Source organism: Myxocyprinus asiaticus, chromosome 2 (genome assembly GCF_019703515.2).
Source record: "Myxocyprinus asiaticus isolate MX2 ecotype Aquarium Trade chromosome 2, UBuf_Myxa_2, whole genome shotgun sequence".
NCBI lineage: Eukaryota > Metazoa > Chordata > Actinopteri > Cypriniformes > Catostomidae > Myxocyprinus > Myxocyprinus asiaticus.
Genome location: NC_059345.1, coordinates 65,991,159 through 66,012,647, shown reverse-complemented (window position 1 = coordinate 66,012,647; position 21,489 = coordinate 65,991,159). Strand labels below are relative to the sequence as shown.

At 37.9% G+C, this 21,489-nt stretch overlaps 1 protein-coding gene across 2 annotated transcripts; it reads left to right on the top strand.

The window, feature by feature from the left end:
- The first annotated feature begins 3,715 nt into the window (after positions 1 to 3,715).
- On the top strand, positions 3,716 to 20,211 carry LOC127456082 (E3 ubiquitin-protein ligase TRIM39-like). 2 transcript variants are annotated; one of them, XM_051724401.1, is made up of 7 exons: positions 3,716 to 3,777; positions 13,943 to 14,520; positions 15,283 to 15,378; positions 16,619 to 16,852; positions 16,966 to 17,107; positions 17,383 to 17,409; positions 18,282 to 20,211. In XM_051724401.1, exons 2-7 carry the CDS (start codon positions 13,966 to 13,968, stop codon positions 18,833 to 18,835), a joined length of 1,608 nt encoding a protein of 535 aa, XP_051580361.1. In that variant the 5' UTR covers positions 3,716 to 3,777; positions 13,943 to 13,965; the 3' UTR covers positions 18,836 to 20,211. The 2 variants fall into 2 exon arrangements, with proteins under 2 accessions (XP_051580361.1, XP_051580369.1); XM_051724409.1 differs by lacking the exon at positions 3,716 to 3,777 and adding an exon at positions 6,290 to 6,401.
- The last annotated feature ends 1,278 nt before the right edge of the window (positions 20,212 to 21,489 follow it).

Here is a 21,489-nt window from a genome sequence, read left to right as displayed (position 1 = left end):
CAAGACATACAAAGGCCCCAACCTGCATTCAATCAACCTCAGCTCATAGTAAGCAACGCATCAAATGTACCATTTTCTTACAACTCTGGTGGTGGTAGGATCACACACAAAAATAATAGTAAAAAAAAAAATAATGATCTGCATTCAATTCATATCATGAAAAGCATCAAATGTACCATTTTCATACAACCCTCGTGGTGGTAGAATCACACACACACACAAAAAAGGCTATGCAACCCCTTCCTTATCCTTTCCAAGGGTATTGCACAACAATGCTCCATTTCATAAATTGAAAGCATTGGTTACTCTTTTCAAGGGTACTGCACACCCAGTGCCAACTTCCCTTCATGTGTCATAAGCTTTGGTTTTCCTCAATCAAATGCTTGCCCAATTCAGGGCTTATATAAAGCATTGGGAAGCACTGGAACATTGGAGGGTTACAGTGTGAAGAATTTACATGTTTTTATTGTTCATGGTATATATATTGGGGAGGGGGGATGTACCTCACTGTGATTGGATCCTTGGTGAATGAACATAAACAAATGTTCAGCAACATCAGATAAGATGCTAAGACAACTGCCAGACACATCTTACAGGGCAGGAAGGGGGATCATCTGCACCAAGGTTTAAGCAAGAACTGCCATCAATTCCTTCAGGACCTCCTGGATAAAGCAGCAGTGAAGGGCCACAGAGATCTTTTCTATATATCTATAGGTTTGAAGGCCTTAAATTAATATAAACTGCAACAAATCGACTCCATCTTCCTGCAAAGCACAGATTATGTTAATGGTTACTGACTGTTAACACAACAGTTCACGGGACAGACCTATTAACGGATAAATGAATGCATGAATGATGACTAAGCCGTTTCTTATCGTGTTTGAAAGAGGTTTGGTAAAGAAATAATGCATGTGTAAAACGTTAAAGACACTGTTTTAACACTGTTCTTTATGCTATGCAAATGAGTTCTATACTAGGATGGGCAACACCATGGCTATTTCAGACGCCAGTGGCCAATCACACTCCAGGATCGGAAAGGTGCCAGATTTCAATCTCCTCCTCATCAGAAATGGATAAAAATGTCCCCCGGGTAGACACACCTTTGTCCTGTGTTTCCAACTCTACAGGGAAGGAGACATTAGCAGAAACACCACATCCTGAGTTTCTGACCTGACAAGGAAAGAGGCTACAAGATAGTTGAGGTTAAAATTTTTGCGAGCAAAACCTTTTATATTGCTTTATTGCTATATTGCTGCACTCTAGCTGAAAAAGGGCCCCAGCATTGAGGGACCTTATCTGACCCTTACGGCCCCTCCAGCAGTGCAGCTCAGTCCACAAAGGACCTCTGCATCGGCAGACATTGCCTGTCCCACATGGCTCCTCAGTGACGCAGCCAGCCTGCAAAGGACCCTGAAGATTCAACTGACCCAGCTGCCCAGTCCACTCTTTAAGGACCCTCTTGGCGCAATCGCAGTTCAGCATCCTCCAGCCCAGCATGGCAATGACTACTGGATTGCAACTCTGCGCCCATACCTCTGCACACTACCCACATCACCAGTGGAAGACGTCTCTATTGCCGGATTGATCATCCGACAGTGTGGAACATAAAAATAAACTTACCAAACCTCTTTCTAGAGACCTTGGCATTAGTTTATACCTGCAGCGTATGTTTTTCTAACTGGCTTAGATAACAGTTACCTGGGGTCAGTTTGTTATAATTAATAGGTATATTATTTGTTTAATGATAAATAAGCATTATTTATCACCACTTTGCCAGAGCCATTAGGTGGTTTCCCATAAGGAGCATTCCCATACAATTCTCTCCCATTGCTACATTCAGTTCAACAGCATTGCATTTATCCACTCTGTGTTCAAATCATTTATTTGTTTTATTGTTTAATTCAGTACTTTCATTTTTGGTTATTAGTTTATCCTTCAGCAGTGCATATTCATTATTAGCATTATTAATCGTTGTGCTATTTACTCTTGCATATCTATTGTTAATAAATTTCATTAATTTTATTACAACTGTGTCTTCATTGTGTTGATGATCAAAGATTCTACTAGTTGTCTAGACTCTCACAAATCCTTCAGATAAATCAGCTGACCAACTTCCTCTAGTTTACATTAATTCTAAATTAATGAACAGCTCTTTTGGGAGTGTTCTTAAATTGTTAAGATATTATTCTTAACTGGTGCCCCGTATTGCAAAGGGGGAGGGATCATCTGATACACTCATAACCACACCTTAAGTGACATGTGATCAAAAATCACTACGCCATCGGTGAATTGAGTAGAAATCACTACAGTCATATACATGGCTACTCTTGTCAAGGGTATTGCACAACCAAATGCTTGCCTGAGTCAGGCCCTTAAGCATCAGTCATCACAAACGATGCTCCCCTCCCTCATTTTCCAAATAGCATCATTATCCTTTCAAGGGTATAGCACACAATGCTCCACCAACCCCATCCCTACCCCCATTATCCCTCAGCATGGCATATATATATATATATATAACAATTATATGTTCTAATGGCTCTTATCTTTTGCAGATCGTTTCCTGCCAACTTGAAGATCCAATTGGTATTCCTTAATTTATTTTCTCTCTCTTTTGGGGGTCCTAGTATTAAAAGTATTTTTTGGGGTAGGCTCCTTGCCCCTGCTGTCTTCCCCAGCAGGATTTGACAGTTAACCAAAAAAAATACCCGGACCATCAGATGGAGGCTTACGCCAAAGAGACTTTTCATTATTATTTTATGTTCATCAATAAATTGTTATTCCCTTAATGCTATGCTGTTCTGAGTCTTTCTGATAGAAAATCTGTTTAATTCTGTGGAATGGATTTAAAAACAGTAAAATATGTTGAATAGAGTTGAGAGTACTACACTATTTTATGTAGCCAAAATATGTTATAAACAAACACACATGGGGTGGGGCATGTGTAGAACTTTATGAATAACAGGCTCTCAAATTCTGTGGGAATCTGCAGATCCATGTGGTCCTGCTCATAACTCCAATGTTTCTCACACACATTCTGCTTTTAGTTTAATTTCTCTATAAGGATCTGAGTAACACTTACTCATTCATGATGACATTTGGTTCCATTTTCAGTTTTATCCAATGGATAATGGATAAGAGTTATGCAATATGTTCACTTTGACACCAGAGGTATATTATTACTTTATAACACATTCATGAAAAGATGCAGATATGAAGTACAGAAATATAAATTGTTGATGTCATTCTAAATGCACCATGAAAGTACAAAAATGTCCAGATGACTCGGGCGCTATATCAGAGACAATTTAGTCAGATTGACCACTTTTATGATGCATTTACTGTGCTTTTTTGTCATTTTGGAGCTTGACAGACCCAGACCACTTTTTTTACTTTTCTATTTGTTCAGTATTAGTGATTTAAATCTTCATATAAAATTTTAATTTAATGATACAATACAGTCATGGAAAAATCATGTGAAGTGAAAAACTGTCATTGACATATGCTGGTACAGTAATAACCAGGTGCAGTTGTCTTTGATGTAGTATATACCTGAGCAAAACCTGTCAGAGATTGTGCTGCTTTCATAAATCACATACCCAGAGTAATTGTTTGCAAGTTGAGGGAAAGGCTTCTGTTGTAGAAAATGAAAGCTAATAACACTGAAGAGGGGGAGTAACTGTGAGGAAATGAAACTTAAACGAAGCATAAAGAGGGAGAACGAAGGAGAGAGAGACAGATCAGAGAAACATAAGAGTAATTCAAGCCCTTGACAAGGTAAGACTGATTTCTGCAGATTTCAAATTTTATACTAGGATTTGCACAAACAACTAACTCTACTGTACATATTAAACTACAGTGTGTAATCTATTCGTATAATCTATTAAGAAACACAAAGGAATGGACATAAGAGAGCTTAGGGATATGTAGCCAGGATTAATAGAAGAAAAAATGTTCAACCGAGTGTATTCTGATTACGTCTTTTGAGATAAATCTAGGAACCGTAAGGATATATTTCCCTGGAGTAATACAGAAGAGTGATGGCCAGCTTAAGGCTACAGTAAGGGGGCACTGCGTCCAGGAAGTCAATTTCGAGTGGGGACGCCATTCCAGTTCAAACTGATTACATTTTAAGTGAACGAAGAGGATATTTATTTATTATCTTTTATACACTGAATAGCCTACGAAAGCTATGTGTGTTAACTTTCGTGAATGGATAGAAATGATGTAATACACACAGCTAATGGGAATGCGTCTCTGTCAGTGTGCGTCCTCACATCACTGAGATTTTACTTCAGGTAAGTTGACTGAATCTAGGAATGCACCAAACGATAATCTGAACAGAATTCACTACTTTAACAGATCCGATAACAGAAACTATTCAGAAACGATTACATTGCATAGATAAAGCTGCATGAGCATACGTGAAATGATCCAGGTGTCTTGCCGAAGAGCTCACGTTTACAGTTGATGAGACACATATTGAGTGAAAACATCTCATAACCTCCCACATACTGTCTACTCAACAGGTTCATAATTGGCATGGGAATCCATAAGCACATGACAGATTTACAAATGTATACATTCATCAACAAATGCACACGACAAATCCTCACACGCTCAACTGACAAATCCACAAACCAGAAGAATGTACAAACGTGCTCACAAATCACAATACAATACACAAATAAACTGCAATATGTGTAATATAGTGCATAAATAAATGCTGTTTGTACACACACGAGTGCTTCGTCATATGCTGGGGGCATGGTTTAGCATGGCTGACACCAGTTACCCAGCACTCATTCATTATGTGGGAAAAGGAGAAATATCCAGTAGATTTGGCTATTTTTTATTTTTCATTTAGGTGCATCACTACTGAGACTATTTTAAAAGTCCTTATTCATTTTACTATTATAGCTTACTAAGCATATCCATAGTTATGGACGCAAATTTGCGACTAGTTTAAATTTTTTGTAAGGGATACTAAAATGACAACAGATATAAAAGTAAAAGTTACACAAGAAGCCTGTTTAATTGTTTTTTATTTCTCAAATTCTCTAATGTGGTTGTCTTGATTGTTCTTTCCCACCAATAAATGTTTAATGTCCAGCAACCACCCACAGACAAAATAATACATGATTTTATAGACTTGAATATCTTTCCTGACTCGCGTAATCACTAACAGTGTGCCTAGTATTGAGATCAGAACCTGAAGCGTTTTTCTTACAAACTGGCAGGATCCAATCCACCAGTTAAGTTTATCTTCATATTTATCTTCTCATAACACCTCCGTTTAATATTATCCAGCGTTTCTATATAAACCTAAATGTTTTTCGCAGTCACAATATTTCAGATTTATTTCTTTATCTCATTGGTACTGGAGAAACAGTGCTTTGTTTACTGGTGTTTCCATCCGTCATGGCGGCGGGGCATGTTTGATGACTTAATCGAATATTATCTATATTGATCCCATTTTCAATATTTTCTCAGAAATATGGCCCACTGACTCCCTTCCCACAGCCTCTATAAGGCCACGTCCACACTAATCTGTTTTTAACCCTTGTGCGACCTTAGGGACATTTTTGTCTTTTTCAGTTTTGTGTGGATTGAGAAATGTGTGTGTGTGTGTGTGTGTGTAAAAACAACAGTGGCATTATGTAAACAAACTGGCATTTAAAGGGTTAAAATCCTAAAAATGAATAAATATTTGGTCATTGAGTTTTTTTTTTTTTAATCTGACACTGCAAAAAAAAAAAATAATGCATCAAAATCAATGTTATTGCTAATCATTGACATATCCCAGACTGTGATAATCCCCAAAAAATAAAATAATAATAATAATAATAATAATAATAAAAAAAAAAACATTCCCCTTAGCATTTTGTACATGGAAAATAATTCATTTTTGGTGTTTTTTTTTTTTTTTTTTTTTTATTTTATTAATTTTTTTTTTTAATAAAAAACAACAGCGGCATTATATAAACAAACAGGCATTTAAAGGGTTAAAATTCTGAAACTTAATGAATATTTCGCAGTTATGATCAGGACTGATGTTGGTTAAAAAAATTAACTCATTGAAAGTGAGTTTTTTTTTGACAGACATTTTTGTCCTCTAAGGACCTCTGAGTAACTTTTTTACTGGCCTACAAGGGTTAATCATAAATGTATTTGGGTGGGCGTGGCCTAGTACGAATCAATATTTAACATTCCAGCGTGCAATTCACAATCGTGTTTCCCTGCAATTGTGATTCCTGTGTACATTCTGGCTGCCACTGTCCGCCATTAAAAAAAATAGGTAAATACAATTGCCGCTATATGTGTCAGGAAGCACACAAAACCGATGGATGTTATGAACCCAACAGCTGGGAACTTTATTGAAGATGGCAGCAGATAGCAGGGTGAGTAACAGACAATGATCAATTGAGGGTAGCAGCAGATGAACAGAGAAAGTACGCACAGCAATAGATGATCGTCAACACAGTGGTAGAGCAAAGTACAACAATAGATGATCATCAACATAGACGTATGGCGTAATGCACTAGATGAAGATCTTGTGTAAAGAATCTCTGATGAAGGAGGAACACTGTAGAAGGACAGCGCAGTCTTAGCAGTCCTTGTTGAGACTAGTCAATGATGTTGAGTAAGAGGTGAGTATATATGGAGTCTGTGATCGCTTAGATGATTGCTAACAGGTGTGTGTGATTAGTAGTCTGGCAGGAGGGAGCGGAGAGTGGAATGAGGCTGAGAGTCTGATGGAGGTGTGACAATATGCTGCTTCTATGTGAAGTAAAATCACAAGCTATATATGCTACTTTTTCCATAATATAAATGGATCATGAGGTGTGAGGGGGCCCTCTATAGGGGGCTGCGAAGATGCGTAAAAATAGCTAAATTAATGCATTTTAAAACCCAGATTTATTAAATGTAGGTCACACTACACTTTGACCCTGTGAAATTACTTTGGACACCACAATGGACCAGATGTGATGTCACGAGCAAGAGCTTCTGGTTTTAATAACTAATAAATCATTAAGTTACAAATAATTAATGAAATTATAATAAATAATAAATATTCAAAATGTTGAAATATACCATCTGCTCACTTTTCTGCAACAATAAAAACACACCGCTTTGAAATATGTATTTGTTTTTCTATTAACATTTTTTATTGATTCCTGTATTAACACATACAAGCAAGAACATATACAAACAGAATCTATACTTAACCCCCTCTATTACTACCCCCCCAATCCTACCCAAAACAACATCCCAGTGGTCCCACATAATTATAGACACACAAAAACATATATTAAAAAATATAATAATTAATAAAATGCAATTATTCACACACATAAACTCTACATCTCTCTCTCCACTGTCCCTCCCCGAGAGCCCTCCAAAAATGCCAAATATTTGCCCCATTTTCCCATAAACAAGTCCAAATTACCCAATCCTCTAGATACCCCTCCTTCAAATGCTGCCACCCTCCCCAACTCTGTACACCACTCTAGAAATGATGGCGCTCCGTCGGACTTCCAACCCCTTAAAATGACTTGTCTGCCAGTCATAACACTTGTTAAAACCCAATTTTTTATAAATTTGTCCACCAAATTTATGACAGCTCTGTCACCCAAAATACAAAGTCAAAAATGCAAAAGGCATGAGTTGTGTCTCCAACTTCTGACTGACAACACCAGCAGTTGGGTGTGTCTTTAAGACCAAGCCTATATAATCTAGAGGGGGTCCAGTAAAATCTATGTAGAATCTTAAATTGCACAAGGCAAACCCTTGCATCTCTAGATGCAGACTTTTTTTTTAGAATCCTAGTCCACACTTCTTCCTGCAATACCAAATTCAAATCTTTTTCCCATAATCTCTTGATAGAAGCTAAAGCTCCATCCCCCCGACACCGAACCAGCAGGGAGTAATACACTGATGCCTCATGACCTTTTCCAAAAGCAGTAATCACCTCTCCCAAAGCATCTGCCGCTTTAGGGGGGTGTGTGCTACTCCCAAAAATAGTACAGAGCACGTGGCGCAGCTGTAAATTCCTATAAAACTGAGATCTGGGAATCCCAAAATGATGACCCAGATTCTCAAAAGATCTCAACACTCCACTCTCATACAGGTCGCCGAGTGTAACAATCCCTCTCACAATCCACTCTGACCAACAGAAATTGATACATAATTTTGGGTTCAGCCATATGCTTGAGGCAACATTTAAATAAACATCCAAATTAAATACTCTGGCCACTCTTGTCCAAATCATGTGCAAATGTGAAATAACGGGGTGTGACTTAACTTCTCCGGTTAGTTTAATATAAAGACTTTGCAATGGTGAAATAGGGGCAAGGACTTCCTGTTCAGTAGAAAACCAGGGAGGGGCTCTTTCAAGTGGAAGCGACCAATGAGCCAAATGCCTGAGACCGAATGCATAATAATAAAACAAAATCTTGGGTAAGCCTAACCCACCTTTGTCAACTGGCCTATGTCATTTGTTGGAATGTAGACTGGGACGTTTACCATTCCAAATGAAGGACTTCGCTATGCTATCAAACTGCTTAAAATAAGAGAGGGGGACATCTACAGGGAGAGACTGTAGCAAATAGTTGAATTTTAGAATACAGTTCATTTTAATAACATTAATCTTCCCAATCATTGATAAATGTAATGAAGCCCATCTGTCCACATCGCTCAAAAACCTTTTTATTAAAGGGTCACAATTAACTCTAACTAAATCAGACAAATTTGCTGGTAATAAAATACCCAAATACTTAATGCCCTGTTTGGGCCACTGAAAGGCGCCCGGCTGGAAAGCCGTTACTGGGCAGTTTGCTGTCAGAGCCATAGCTTCGGATTTAGACCAATTGACTTTGTTTCCTGAGAACTTGGAAAAGGAATTAATAATTCTGTGGAGGGCAGGCATAGATCTAGTGGGGTCGGAGACGAAAAATAAAATATCATCTGCGTAAAGCAGAAGCTTATGCGCCATACCTCCCACCTCCACCCCTGGAAAATCATCCTCCTTTCTTATTGCATCTGCTAATGGTTCCAGGGCAATAATGGGGAAAGAGGGCAACCCTGCCAAGTGCCCCTATCCAGAGTAAAATAATCTGAAATTAATCCATTTGTTTGTACCGCTGCTACAGGGTGTCTATAAAGTAACTTAATCCAACCAATGAATGTACTTCCGAACCCATACATTTCTAAAATCTTAAAAAGATAATCCCATTCTACAATATTAAACGCCTTTTCGACGTCAAGTGAGATGGCAGCGACCAGAGACTGATCATTCGCTACTAACCACATGATATTAATGAAACACCTGCTGTTATCAGAAGAGCTGCGGCCCCGAATAAACCCCACCTGATCTATATGTATAAGAGATGTCATAAACTTACTTAAAAGATTAGCCAAAATTTTGGACAAAATTTTTACATCTAGCTGGATCAGAGAAATTGGTCGGTAACTTTTACACACACACGGATCTTTGTCCTTTTTAAGAATCAGACTGATCCGGGCTTGTGTCATGGTTGGAGGAAGCTTTCCGTTCTTTATTGATTCTGTATAAACTTCTAACAAAAGTGGAGCCAGTTCTGTAGCATAAGATCTAAAAAATTCAGCAGCAAAACCATCTGGCCCCGGAGCTTTGCCTGTAGGTAAGGCCTTAATTACCTTGTCAAGTTCCTCCAAGGTTATCTCAGAATCAGACAATTTCTTTGCTCAGTCGTCAGTTTAGGAAGTTTTAATGGTTCCGCAAAGTTTCTAGTATCTTCATCAGTAGACGAAGACGTAGATCTATAAAGATCAATATAGAATTCTTTAAAAGCATTATTAATATCAGTGGCCGAGGTAAATATTTCACCAGCAGATTTCACTGAGGGAATAGTAGAAAAAGACTCTCTCTGCTTTATATATCTAGCCAAAAGCTTCCCTGCTTTGTCCCCTGACTCAAAGTCAGGGGACAATGTCGTCTGATGAGGCCATCAGACGACATTCTGCACTTCAGCTCTGCCTCCGCACTTTTAATATTCTCTTCCAACTCCACAAGTTCTCGTGCTTTGGATTTTTTGGTGAATGAGGCATACTGTATGATCCGACCCCTAAGAACTGCCTTAAGTGCCTCCCAAGCCATGCCCACAGAGGATACTGAGGACCAGTTGGTCTCCATATAAACACTGATTTCGGTCTTTAACATTTGTTGGAAATCAGGATTTTGCAAAAGGGATACATTAAAGTGGCAACTATATGATTTCTTTTTCTCCGTATGTGGCAACATCTCCAAACTCACCAGGGCGTGATCCGGGACTAAAATGTTTCCAATTGAGCAATCCGCAACAGATGAAATGAGGGACTTAGATATCAAAAATAAATCTATTCTAGAATAAATCTTATGGACTGATGAAAAAAATGTATAGTCCCTACCAGATGGGTTCAAAAGTCGCCAAATATCTGCAAGACCAAGATTTTTACACATCCTCTCAGTGTTGCTCTAGGGGGCTTACACACTTTTGCTTCACTGTGATCAAGGACTGAGTCCATCAAAAGATTAAAGTCTCCTCCCAATATTATATCATGAGGGGTGCCAGCGGCTTGCAACATCCCTTCAAGATCTATAAAAAAGCCCTGATCATCAGCGTTAGGTGCGTAAATATTAGCCAAAATCAACCTTTGCCCCTAAATTTCAGCTAAAACAATAATGACTCTTCCTAATTTATCTTTAATCTGTTTGAGAAATTTGAATTGTAGATGTTTATTAATCAATATAATGACTCCCCTGCTCTTACTTGAGCCAACACTAAAGGAAACATGTTTTTCAGCTTCCTGCGGGGAAAGATGTACACTATATCATATTTCTTACACTTAAGAAAATAAATAACCTTCTTTTTATGGGGTGCCCCAACCCATTTACATTCCATGTGGAGAGAGACAACTTATTCATATTAACATTTGACATATTGATATAATAAAAATAAATAAATTGTGTGTCAAAAACAAGATTATACAGACCACATTCCCCATTAATGCAACAATCAAACCCTGAACTCCCCCCCCCCGAACAAAACAAACAGAAAAAAGAAAAACGTGCGCATTAACCCCGCACATGACAGCACCAACCGGCGTCAATCCCTTAAAACTCAAAGAGTCCATGTACGCCTACGAGAGCCCCCGTGACAACTTTGCCATCGGATTGCTCAAGTCCAGTGCTTCTATACAAATTTTGTAAGGCAAAATTACATAACAGAAAATACTTTGTAAAACAGACCCCAGCCAATAGGCAGAATAAACACAAAGAATATGCTGATTCATTCACAGAACCGTCTCGAAGGTGTGTTCCTCCACAAAATAAACTCCAGCTGGTATAAAGCCGTTCAGTTTCCTCGGACAGACAAGCAATTGTTCAGTGAACTGGCTGTTATGAGTTCAGCGGATGACATAATCATTCCAATGTCCTGTAAAAATAGTCAACAAAACAGACTCCAGCCAGCAGGAGGAATAAGCACAAAGAACAAACAGATTTATCCACAGCTGTTCCAAAGGAGTGATATTCAACAGAACAAGCTCCAGCTGCTAGGCGGAGCCAGCATGAAAAACAAAACCGGCATCCCGGTTCCTCGGATGATCAAGAGCCAAACTAACTCGGAGGCCGCAAAAAAAAAAGAAAAAGAAAAAGAAAAAAAATACACCATAACTTACTCAGCCCGTCAACTTTATAAAAGACGTCCTTTATGTGAGCATGTAGATATTTTGCGGTCATCCAAAGTGTCCATTCTTGATCTGGCCGGAAACTTCAGTGTAAAAAAGATCTTCCGTCAATGCAAAAGTTTCTTGGAGTCATGCCACAAAACAAACTCCAGCCGCTAGGCGGAGCCAGCGCAAAAAGAAACAAAAATGGCACCCAGCTTCCTCAGATAATAGAGTCACTGAACCATGAGTCAGTCCACCAATATAAGAAACATCAAATGGCTTACTCCAATGTATTTATAAAGAGTGCCTGTTTTGGACATGTAAATACTTTGCGACCATTCTTCATTTCTGTTCTCAGTTCTGGAAACATCAGAGCAAACGAGATCTTTTTCTGATGTAAGAGTTTCTTACATTCCTTGAACCGATCGTGTTTCTCTCTTGTCGAATTCGCAAAGTCCGGGAACAAGAAAATATTATGGTTCTTCCAAGAAAGCTTCCCTTTGCTCCCCGCCTGGCGCAACATGAGATCTTTATCAGATGATCTCAGAAATTTGGCCAAAATCTATCGGGGCCTATCTCCCTCAGCAGATCTGCGAGCCGGGACTCTGTGAGCTCGCTCGATTTCCAGCTTGTGGCCTGTTATTTCGAGCAGACTCGGGAAGAGCTTGTCCAGGAATTTCACCATATCTCTGCCCCCTTCATGCTCAGGAATTCCAACAATTCGTATGTTATTCCTTCGGCTCATATTTTCAAAATATTCCAGTTTTTCCAAAATTAATTCCAAATCTGTTTTGGACGTGGGCGGATTAGCGGATAATTCCCTTTCCGATGACTTAAGATAATCGATTCGTTTTTCAACTTCTGTCACTCTTGTACACAACTCAGAGAATTTTGTTTCCATCGCCGTAATTGATCGACGTATTACAGCGAGATCCTCCAAGTCAGCAACAACCTTCGTCAGCATCACCGACATGTTGACTTGCTGAATTTCATCTACCGACGTGCCGTCCAAATCGAGTCCCCGTCTCGCAGTCCCATCAGAGGCCTCAGCTTGAACACGTAAGTGTCTTTTAATGTCTCCAGAGTCTGAAGATTTTGACTTCTTTGCCATGTTTACCTCAAAGAGCAAATGTGTAACTGGGTATATCGAATCTCACCGGATTAAACATGAAAAGAATTTAAAAACTAGCAAAGTTCACAGAGCTCGTGTCTCACACGTCTGCTTCTCGCATGGCGTCCCCAGAAACTCGAAATATTATTTTTTTTAATTGTGCCAAGAGGTCAACGTGTGATGCTTTGGTCTTCTATTGATCTTGTATTTTATTTAATTAGATTGGTTATATCTTTTCTAACTGATCGGACTTACAGTTTTTCAACAGTGGACAATCAAAAAACAAAAAAATCCCACTTCACAATGTAAATAAACCCACACAACATCTTTAAAGGGGCACTCCGTAATTTTTTGAAATATGTCGAAGTATGTCTTACACTGACACCTAGTGGCTTGAATGCTGCATCATTCAAACTAGAGGTCGACCAATAGTGTGTTTTATAGACACAGATAACTAAGGAGGGAAAGCAGACAGGCAGTAGTTTTTAAAATGTATTAAATAAATGAAAACGTTTCACTCAGTGTAAGATAGTGCTGAACTTTAGTATCACTTTCAGTGGTGATACTTTAATACATTTCTCTCACACTAGTACCTTCTTCAAAGCCTTTTCCGTAATGAAAATATTCATTTAAATATTACAGGTCAAATGTGTGTTGTTCAGCAGTAACATAAAACGCTACCTTACAAAGCAAAATAGGGACTGTTTGCTTCATCACTACTGACAATATTTAAAATTTTTTGTCATATTAAATATGTGGATGAAGTAAGAGAGAGAGAAAAAAAAGTGTAGAAATAAAATCAACTCAAGTCTTGTCTTTTTAAATGGAATTTTAGAATGGCATTTAATATATTAAATGTGCACTCACATGAAAATCAAATTTATATTTCAGATATATATATATTTTACCATGCTCTAACTGATGTTTCATCTGTACATAACTATGTCATAAAATTAGGAAGCTTGGACAGTAGCTTATTTTGTCAGAATGGAGAGCATTTTGGGAAACTATATAGTCAAAAAACTATAAAACGTAAAACTATAAAACTGTTCCTGTACGTGTGCATACACACAATGTGCTGTACAAACGTGTCCATATAGTTATGTCAATTATTATTTTTGCTGTTCTGTCCACACTCAGATTTAACAGATGACACAATCGCAATGGCTACAGCCGTAGATATCTGTCGCCACCTGCACTGCCCCATCTGTAAAAACCTGTTAGCCGAACCTGTCTCGACCAGTTGTGGACACACCTTCTGCAAGCGCTGTCTGGACCAGCACATCAGCATGTCCGACCCGCAGTGCGCGCTGTGCCTGGAGCCCATGTCCACCAAACCCAGCGTGAACGCCACGCTCGAAGCGCTTCTGCGGGAGTTTCATCAGACTCAATTATCCGACCTGAGCCTCTTCACCGGAGAAAGAGGCGAGGTTGCATGTGACATCTGCGGTGCAAGCCTCACATTCAGAGCGGTCAAGTCCTGCTTGATCTGTCAAATGTCGTACTGCGAGCACCATCTGAAGCAGCACCAGTCCACAGCGAGACTCAAGGGCCATAAATTGGTGAGTCCAGTGGAGAGGCTGGATCAGCGTGCGTGCAGCGAACACGGCAGACCGCTAGAGCTCTACTGCCGACAGGGCGAGCGCTGCATCTGTGCTTTATGTGTGAAGACAGCCGGAGACGTGACATCAGTTGAGACGGAGAGAGAGAGGAGACAGGTGCGAACAGAAAGCTATCAGACAAAATAATACAGATGTAACAACTCACCTGTGCTACAACAGTGTCAGAAACAAACTCTTTTTTAGTATTAATGTATGAATTAAATTGTTTATATTTGCTCCCTGGAATAGCTTTTCATGGGCATTTTTACCTTTTATGAGGACATTTTTAATCATATAAAACACATAGTCCATTTATATGTACTGCATACTTGCATTGTTTTCTAGTAGAAATATCTAAACATCATTAAAACCAGATACATTTACATTAGAAACAACATTTTGTAATATAATACGACTTCATTTCAGGGAATAGGTTATGTAGGCCTATATCTTACATTTTAATTTACGTATTTTTTTAGTTTTTTTAGTTTTTTTTTTTGGCAAAAATTTAGTTTCTTCTTCTTGCTTTTTTCTTTTCTTGTTGTAATGTGTTAATTATATCATCATTAACTCAACCTCATGTTGTTTCAAACCCATATGACTTTCTTTCTTCTGTGGAACACAAAAGGAAAAAAGTGAATGGTGACATACGTCAATGACTTTAGCTAGAATAAGCTAATTTTCTACCTAATACTGTATCTTCTTGTGTTCCACAAAAAAAAAAAAAAAATAAATAAATAATTTCAATCACTTTGCCAAAACAGACGGTTTTAAGACACATGGAGAATGTTTAGATATTGTTTTGAATTCATTATACATTCATTGTTTGTGTGTGTTTGTAATTGTGTACTGTATGCATGTGTTTGCATGATTCTATAGGCAGTACAACAAAATACCATTGAACAATTGGAAAAGATGATCGGTCAGAGGCAAGACAAACTTGAGGAACTTCAGGAAACAGCCACAAACTGCCAGGTACTCCTATTTTTCTGATATATGCAAGTCTGTTTATTATAGGAACCAAGTGTTACAAGCTATATAAACTGCTCTACTATTGCTGCAGTATATTTTTCTCCACAGGCGATTTGATTTTTAACGATTACTTTATAAACACAAAAGACAGACCGATCATGAGCTCCGAGGTTGTTTATAAATGGTACATTATATGGCTCTGTTGAAGCCATCAGTCACGTAATTTTTTGGATATCATGTTTAATAGTGGAATTCTTTGTGAAGAACTACACTACCCATAATTCTGTAGAGAGATCCACCAATCAGAGAATCACAGCGAACAAAGTGCATCAAAAGAGCTCTGCAGTGACTGCCCACTTCTATGACGTACTGTAAATGATGCACTTTAGTATGTCTCCCTACACTCTCAAAGTACTGGTATATTTGTATCTAAATATTTTGTGATAAAATTAAAATATATTGTTTCTATACCTATAATCAGCAAGTTTAAATCAATAGTTGTATTTTCTTCCCATTGTTTTTCATTCATTACCTAATTCGCAATGCTTCATGGGATTGTTGTTCATTCCCTGATGAGAGATGTTAAGTACACAGTCTTGTACTTTTGTCCTTTTTTTTTTTTTTCTTTAACTCAAAGTTTGTAATTTTGCTGGTTTGTTTAGTTCATGGCTTAGAACTCTTTTATGAAGACTTTAATGAAATCTTAATGGAAAAAATTAAGGATGAAAATGTCAAAAATTTCATTCCGAACATAGCCATAGGCTTCTAGAGTGTATAAAGAGAATACAAGTGCAATATAGTTTGTAAAGTCTAACAATGAAGACCAACATTTCCATTATCCTGTTTTTTATAATCCACACAATGACAAACATACATTTCACACATTGGACAATGTCAATGACATACAGCAAACTATATAAGACATGACAAGTTGCAAACACAGCAGAATAAATACTAATGAATAAACAGGACACACCTAGATCCTGCACAATCAGGGCAGAGTAGGGACACATGGAGGTCTAAAGTACCCGATGAGAGCAGGCCATTAGCGTTCCCATTCATCACAGTGGCATTTGACTGAGTGATAAAAATGTCACAACTCAAAAGATAGTTGCTTGCGAAGGGCTTTGACTGTAGCCACATGATGTACCACACACAAAGAAAGAGTGAAGAATAAAGCAAACAATGTAAAGAGACAAGATTATACAAAGACATGCATAAACATAAAAATCGTCCAACACAGGCTCTGATAGAGAGACAGCAGCAGGAGATAAAGCAGGTGTTTGCTGCAGTGACAGAGACCGTGAGGAGGGCAGAGGGGGTGCTGCTGGCTCCTCTGGAGAATGGAAGGAGGTCTTTGGAGAAAGAGATGGAGGAGAAGACACAGCAGATACAAAAAGAGATCCTCAAATATAAAGAGATCATCACTTCTTTGAATGACACTAAGAATGAGGAAGATGACATCCTCTACCTCCAGGTCAGCACGCAATCAGAGTAAAAAACGATAATACTACTTTACATTTTAAAGGAATTCAAATTCCTCTGAACTATTCCTTTATGTTACAGTGCTATGTTTTGTCTCTCTCTCAGACTTACCCGTGTGCGCCTGCTGAATTCAAAGATGATTGGGCGGTTTCCATTGACACTGAGCTAAACTTCGGCACAATGAGAATTTTAAAAGCAGCTGTGTTGGCTGAGATTGAGTCAAATCTCGAGGAACTTTGCACTGTTGGTGAGAGATCATGTTTGATGTCTCAGAGTTTTGATGTATTTAATTGTATATTGACTACCCTTAAAAAAGTACAGTACAAAAGTACAAAAATGAAGTACAATACAGTACCATTAAAGTGAATGTATCCATGAATACAGTAATCAATCAATATCATGGTGTTCATCAAAGTACCATAGCAACTAAAATAACAACGTTTTGTTGTTTCTAAGTGTAAAGGACTGAATAGATTATTTGTTTACGAGTGTCTCTCTTTTTCTTTTTTTTTTTTCTTACAGAAATTCAAAGAATTCAGAAGTTTTCAGGTAAGTTTTGGAAGAACATATACACTACCAGTCAAACGTTTGGACAGAATTGATGTTTCTCATGATCAACCCCTTAAACTTTAGTGCATTTTTGGGCTGCTGCCTGCAATTTTTCAGACTCAAATTTAAAAGCTCACCATTCACACATGCTGTGGACAAATTGCAAAAAATTGGACTATTTTTTCAGAACACCCACCAAATAAAAAAAAAGACTCCAATTATTCATAATAAATATTGTATATGTTTATAATCTTATGATGAACAGAATAAATATATATATATTTTTTTTTACGTTAGTTTTTTGTCCTTTGTAAGCATGTAATTCTGGCTATGTACACTCTATCTCCCTTTAAAAGGTCTTATTTTTTTCCACTACGTAGCAGCAAGTTCTAAGAAAAAATATTTTTCCTCTATCACCTTCCATCACAAAATGCACAAAATTGTAGAAAACTGCCTAAAGTAAAAGCAGATATAAAGTTTTTAGCTACTTGATGATTACAGCTGCATTGATCGGCGAATAAATATAAGTTTATATTTGATGTCTGACATAAATATTTCACTTTGTGATTTTTTTTTTTTTAAATGTTTCGAACTGTGGTATTAAGACAACAAAATAAATAATAAATTGTCACATTCTTGAGAATGAGAGCTTTCATTTGATATATGATTTGTCCATTTTTAGTGCTATGTAAAAGACTTTTAGATGGCACTTTTTTCTATGCAGATGTTTTCAGCCCTTATTTTGTTATTTTATGTAACATAAATGCAAAATTGATGGTATTCTATGAAAAGTTCAGATTCTAAGCTTTCAAATGATAGCCCATATACCTAATACCAAACATCTCATAACCGATATCCTTCTCTTTTTATAGTGGACGTGCTTCTGGATGCAGAAACGGCACATCCACGCTTGGAGGTGTCTCCAGACGGCAAAACCGTGAAAGATGCTGGAGAAATTCAGGAGATCCCGGGAAGCCCCACACAGTTTGATCGGGTCGGGGGGATCCTAGGAACTCCTCAGATCAGGTCTGGAAGAGCATTCTGGATTGTAGAGGTGGGGCAGATGGAGGGGTGGGAACTGGGCGTGGTGAGAGATGGTGCTAAGCGGAAGGGTAAAATCTCCTACAAACCCAGTGAGGGATACTGGGCCATCGTGCTCTTTGGTCAAGGCATGTATGGAGCTTTTGAAGATACTCCAGTGCAGCTGCAGCTCTCCAGAAAACCCCAGAAGGTGGGAGTGTTTGTGGACTGTGAGGAGGCGCTGGTCTCCTTCTATGATATGGAGGCTTCATCACATATTTACACATTCAATAAGTGCAGCTTTTATGAAGTGATCCGTCCATATTTTAACCCATATCACAACAATGGGAATAATTCAGCTCCAATGGTCATTTGCTCTGTCAATCAAACTGACATCTGTATGTGAGGCATTTGGTCTAAAGCATAAGGGCTAATTTTATGATATAGAATGCAACGGTCTGATTTAATTTTTCCATAGGTGAATCAATTTTTAATAACTTATAAACCTTTAAAGGCAGACATACCGTGAGCTCTGAAGTTGTTTATCAATGATACAGTGTATGCTTTTGTTGAAGCCATCAGTCTTTGCTATTTCAACATAATTTTCCTAAATAATGTGTTTTAATAGCAGAATTCCTGGTCAGGAACTACACTACCCATAATCCTAAACAGAGATCCACCAATCAGAGAATCACAGTGAACAAAGTGTGCCAAAAGAGCTCTGCAGCAACCGCACACTCCCATGACGTACTGTGAATGACGCAATTGAGTCCGCCTCCCTACAATCTCAAACTACCTACATTTTTGTATATAAATATTTTGCAATAAACATAAAATATATTGTGTATATGCTTAAAATCAACAACTTCAAATCAATAGTGTAATATTTTTTATAATTTTTAATTCGATTATGTCTTTCGCAATGCCTCATGGGATTGTTGTTCATTCCCTCATGAAATAATCTAAGTGCACAGTCTTGTGCCTTTGTCTTTTTGTCTGATTTTCGAATAGTTTTTTGCCTCAAAGCATTGTTTGTGATGTTGTGATTCACCTCGGAGCTGTTTGGTTTGGCTCATGGTGCACAAATCTTTTGTGAAGGATTTTATGAAATCCCTATGGAAAAAATGAATGGGAAAAATACTTCCAGAACCAAGATGGCTGAAAATGTGGGCTGGAGCTGTTGCACTCTGTTGAGACAATGAAGGCTCAGGATGTTTAGAATTGACTTCATTTATTTTATTTTATGTTTTTATATTCATTTCTTTCTTTCTTTTATGGACTATACTTTAAGTACCTTGGAATACCATACACAGTAAATACCACAGTACATGAATATGGTAATCATATAGTTCCATGGCAAATACCATGGTAATACCATCTGATGTCATCACTGTACCATGGTATTGCCATAGAGGTTTTAGCATTCATTAATGTTGTATGTTAATAAGAACAGTATCCTCCTTGTTTTATTTGCCCAATATTCTACTACACTAAAATGTATATTTACACAGTCCGTGTGTCGTCACATCCAGCTCCGAATAGAAACGTAACCAAACATCCGCCCATCGATCTGTCTATGGACGACCGCAGTTTTTCCAAATAAATTAGGCCAACTTGGATGCACTTAGCAGTAAAAATCAGCCATTTAATCGTTTATTTGAGGTAACTCAGCACGTCACCATGTGTTATCAAGCACTTTAATGTATAATAGTATCTGAGCGAGGCGATTATCAGTGCAGTTTTCCCAGTTCACGAGGAGCTGCACGTGCAGTTCAGCTTACTCCCAGAGGATTACTGTGCTCAACTCAAGTCCGAAGAGACAGCGTTTAAGTGTTTTAATGTCTTTGTTTTCACTATTGTAAATATAATGCAGTTGTAGACACTGGGACATTTTCATCTTTATGTTTTATTTACATTGCATTCGATTATCATCGTACAATAATAAAAACAAGGATATAACTCCACGTTTACAATGATTAAACCGGTTATTTTCTGTAATCAGACTCTGGGATGGAAAGATTTCTTTATTTTAAATTTTTTAAATGGATCTTATATCATACATGGAGATTATAAAAAGTAAGTACATGAAAGCAATGTGATCTTTATCAATGCAAATACTCTATAATCTTTACTCAGAATATAAGTGTTTTTTGTTTTTTTTGTGACTTACTGTTTACCTCTGTCTTGTTCTAATACTCTTTAATGTGTAGAGGTTCACTTGCTTGTATATATTCTTGCATTCATCTAATAAAAAAATGTACTTGTACTCTGTGAAGTGATCCTTGCTCACGTACATCCTGTTTAAAATAATAAAACAACATGACACAGTTTTTCTTTACTGCATCATCCCTGAGTAATGATTGTACGGTGAGGTAGGAATGTTTAGATTAAGTATTTGAGAACAACTGTACATAAAATAGTCCATAATAATTCCGCACTGTGGGAACTGTCATTGTTTTATGCTACTAAGTTAAGCTTCCGCTCTGCAAATGTAGAAGTGCGATAAAAGGCCTATATATATATACACTGATCAGCCACAACATTAAAAGCACCTGCCTAATATTGTGTAGGTCCCCCTCGTGCTGCCAAAACAGCACCAACCCGCATCTCAGAATAACATTCAGAGAGGATCTTCTTCTCTCCACAATTGTACAGAGCGGTTATCTGAGTTACCGTAGACTTTGTCAGTTCAAACCAGTCTGGTCATTCTCTGTTGACCTCTCTCATCAACAAGGTGTTTCTGTCCGCAGAACTGCTGCACACTGGATGTTTTTTGTTTTTGGCACCATTCTGAGTAAATTCTAGAGACTGTTGTGTGTGAAAATCCCAGAAATACTCAAACCAGCCCGTCTGGCACCAACAATCATGCCACGGTCCAAATCACTGAGATCACATTTTTCCCCATTCTGATGATTGATGTGAACATTAACTGAAGCTCCTGACCCTTATCTGCATGATTTTATGCACTGCACTGCTGCCACATGATTGGCTGATTAGATAATCGCATGGATGATTATTGGACCAGTACAGAAGTTGTGAAGCACCATGACAATGTATGTG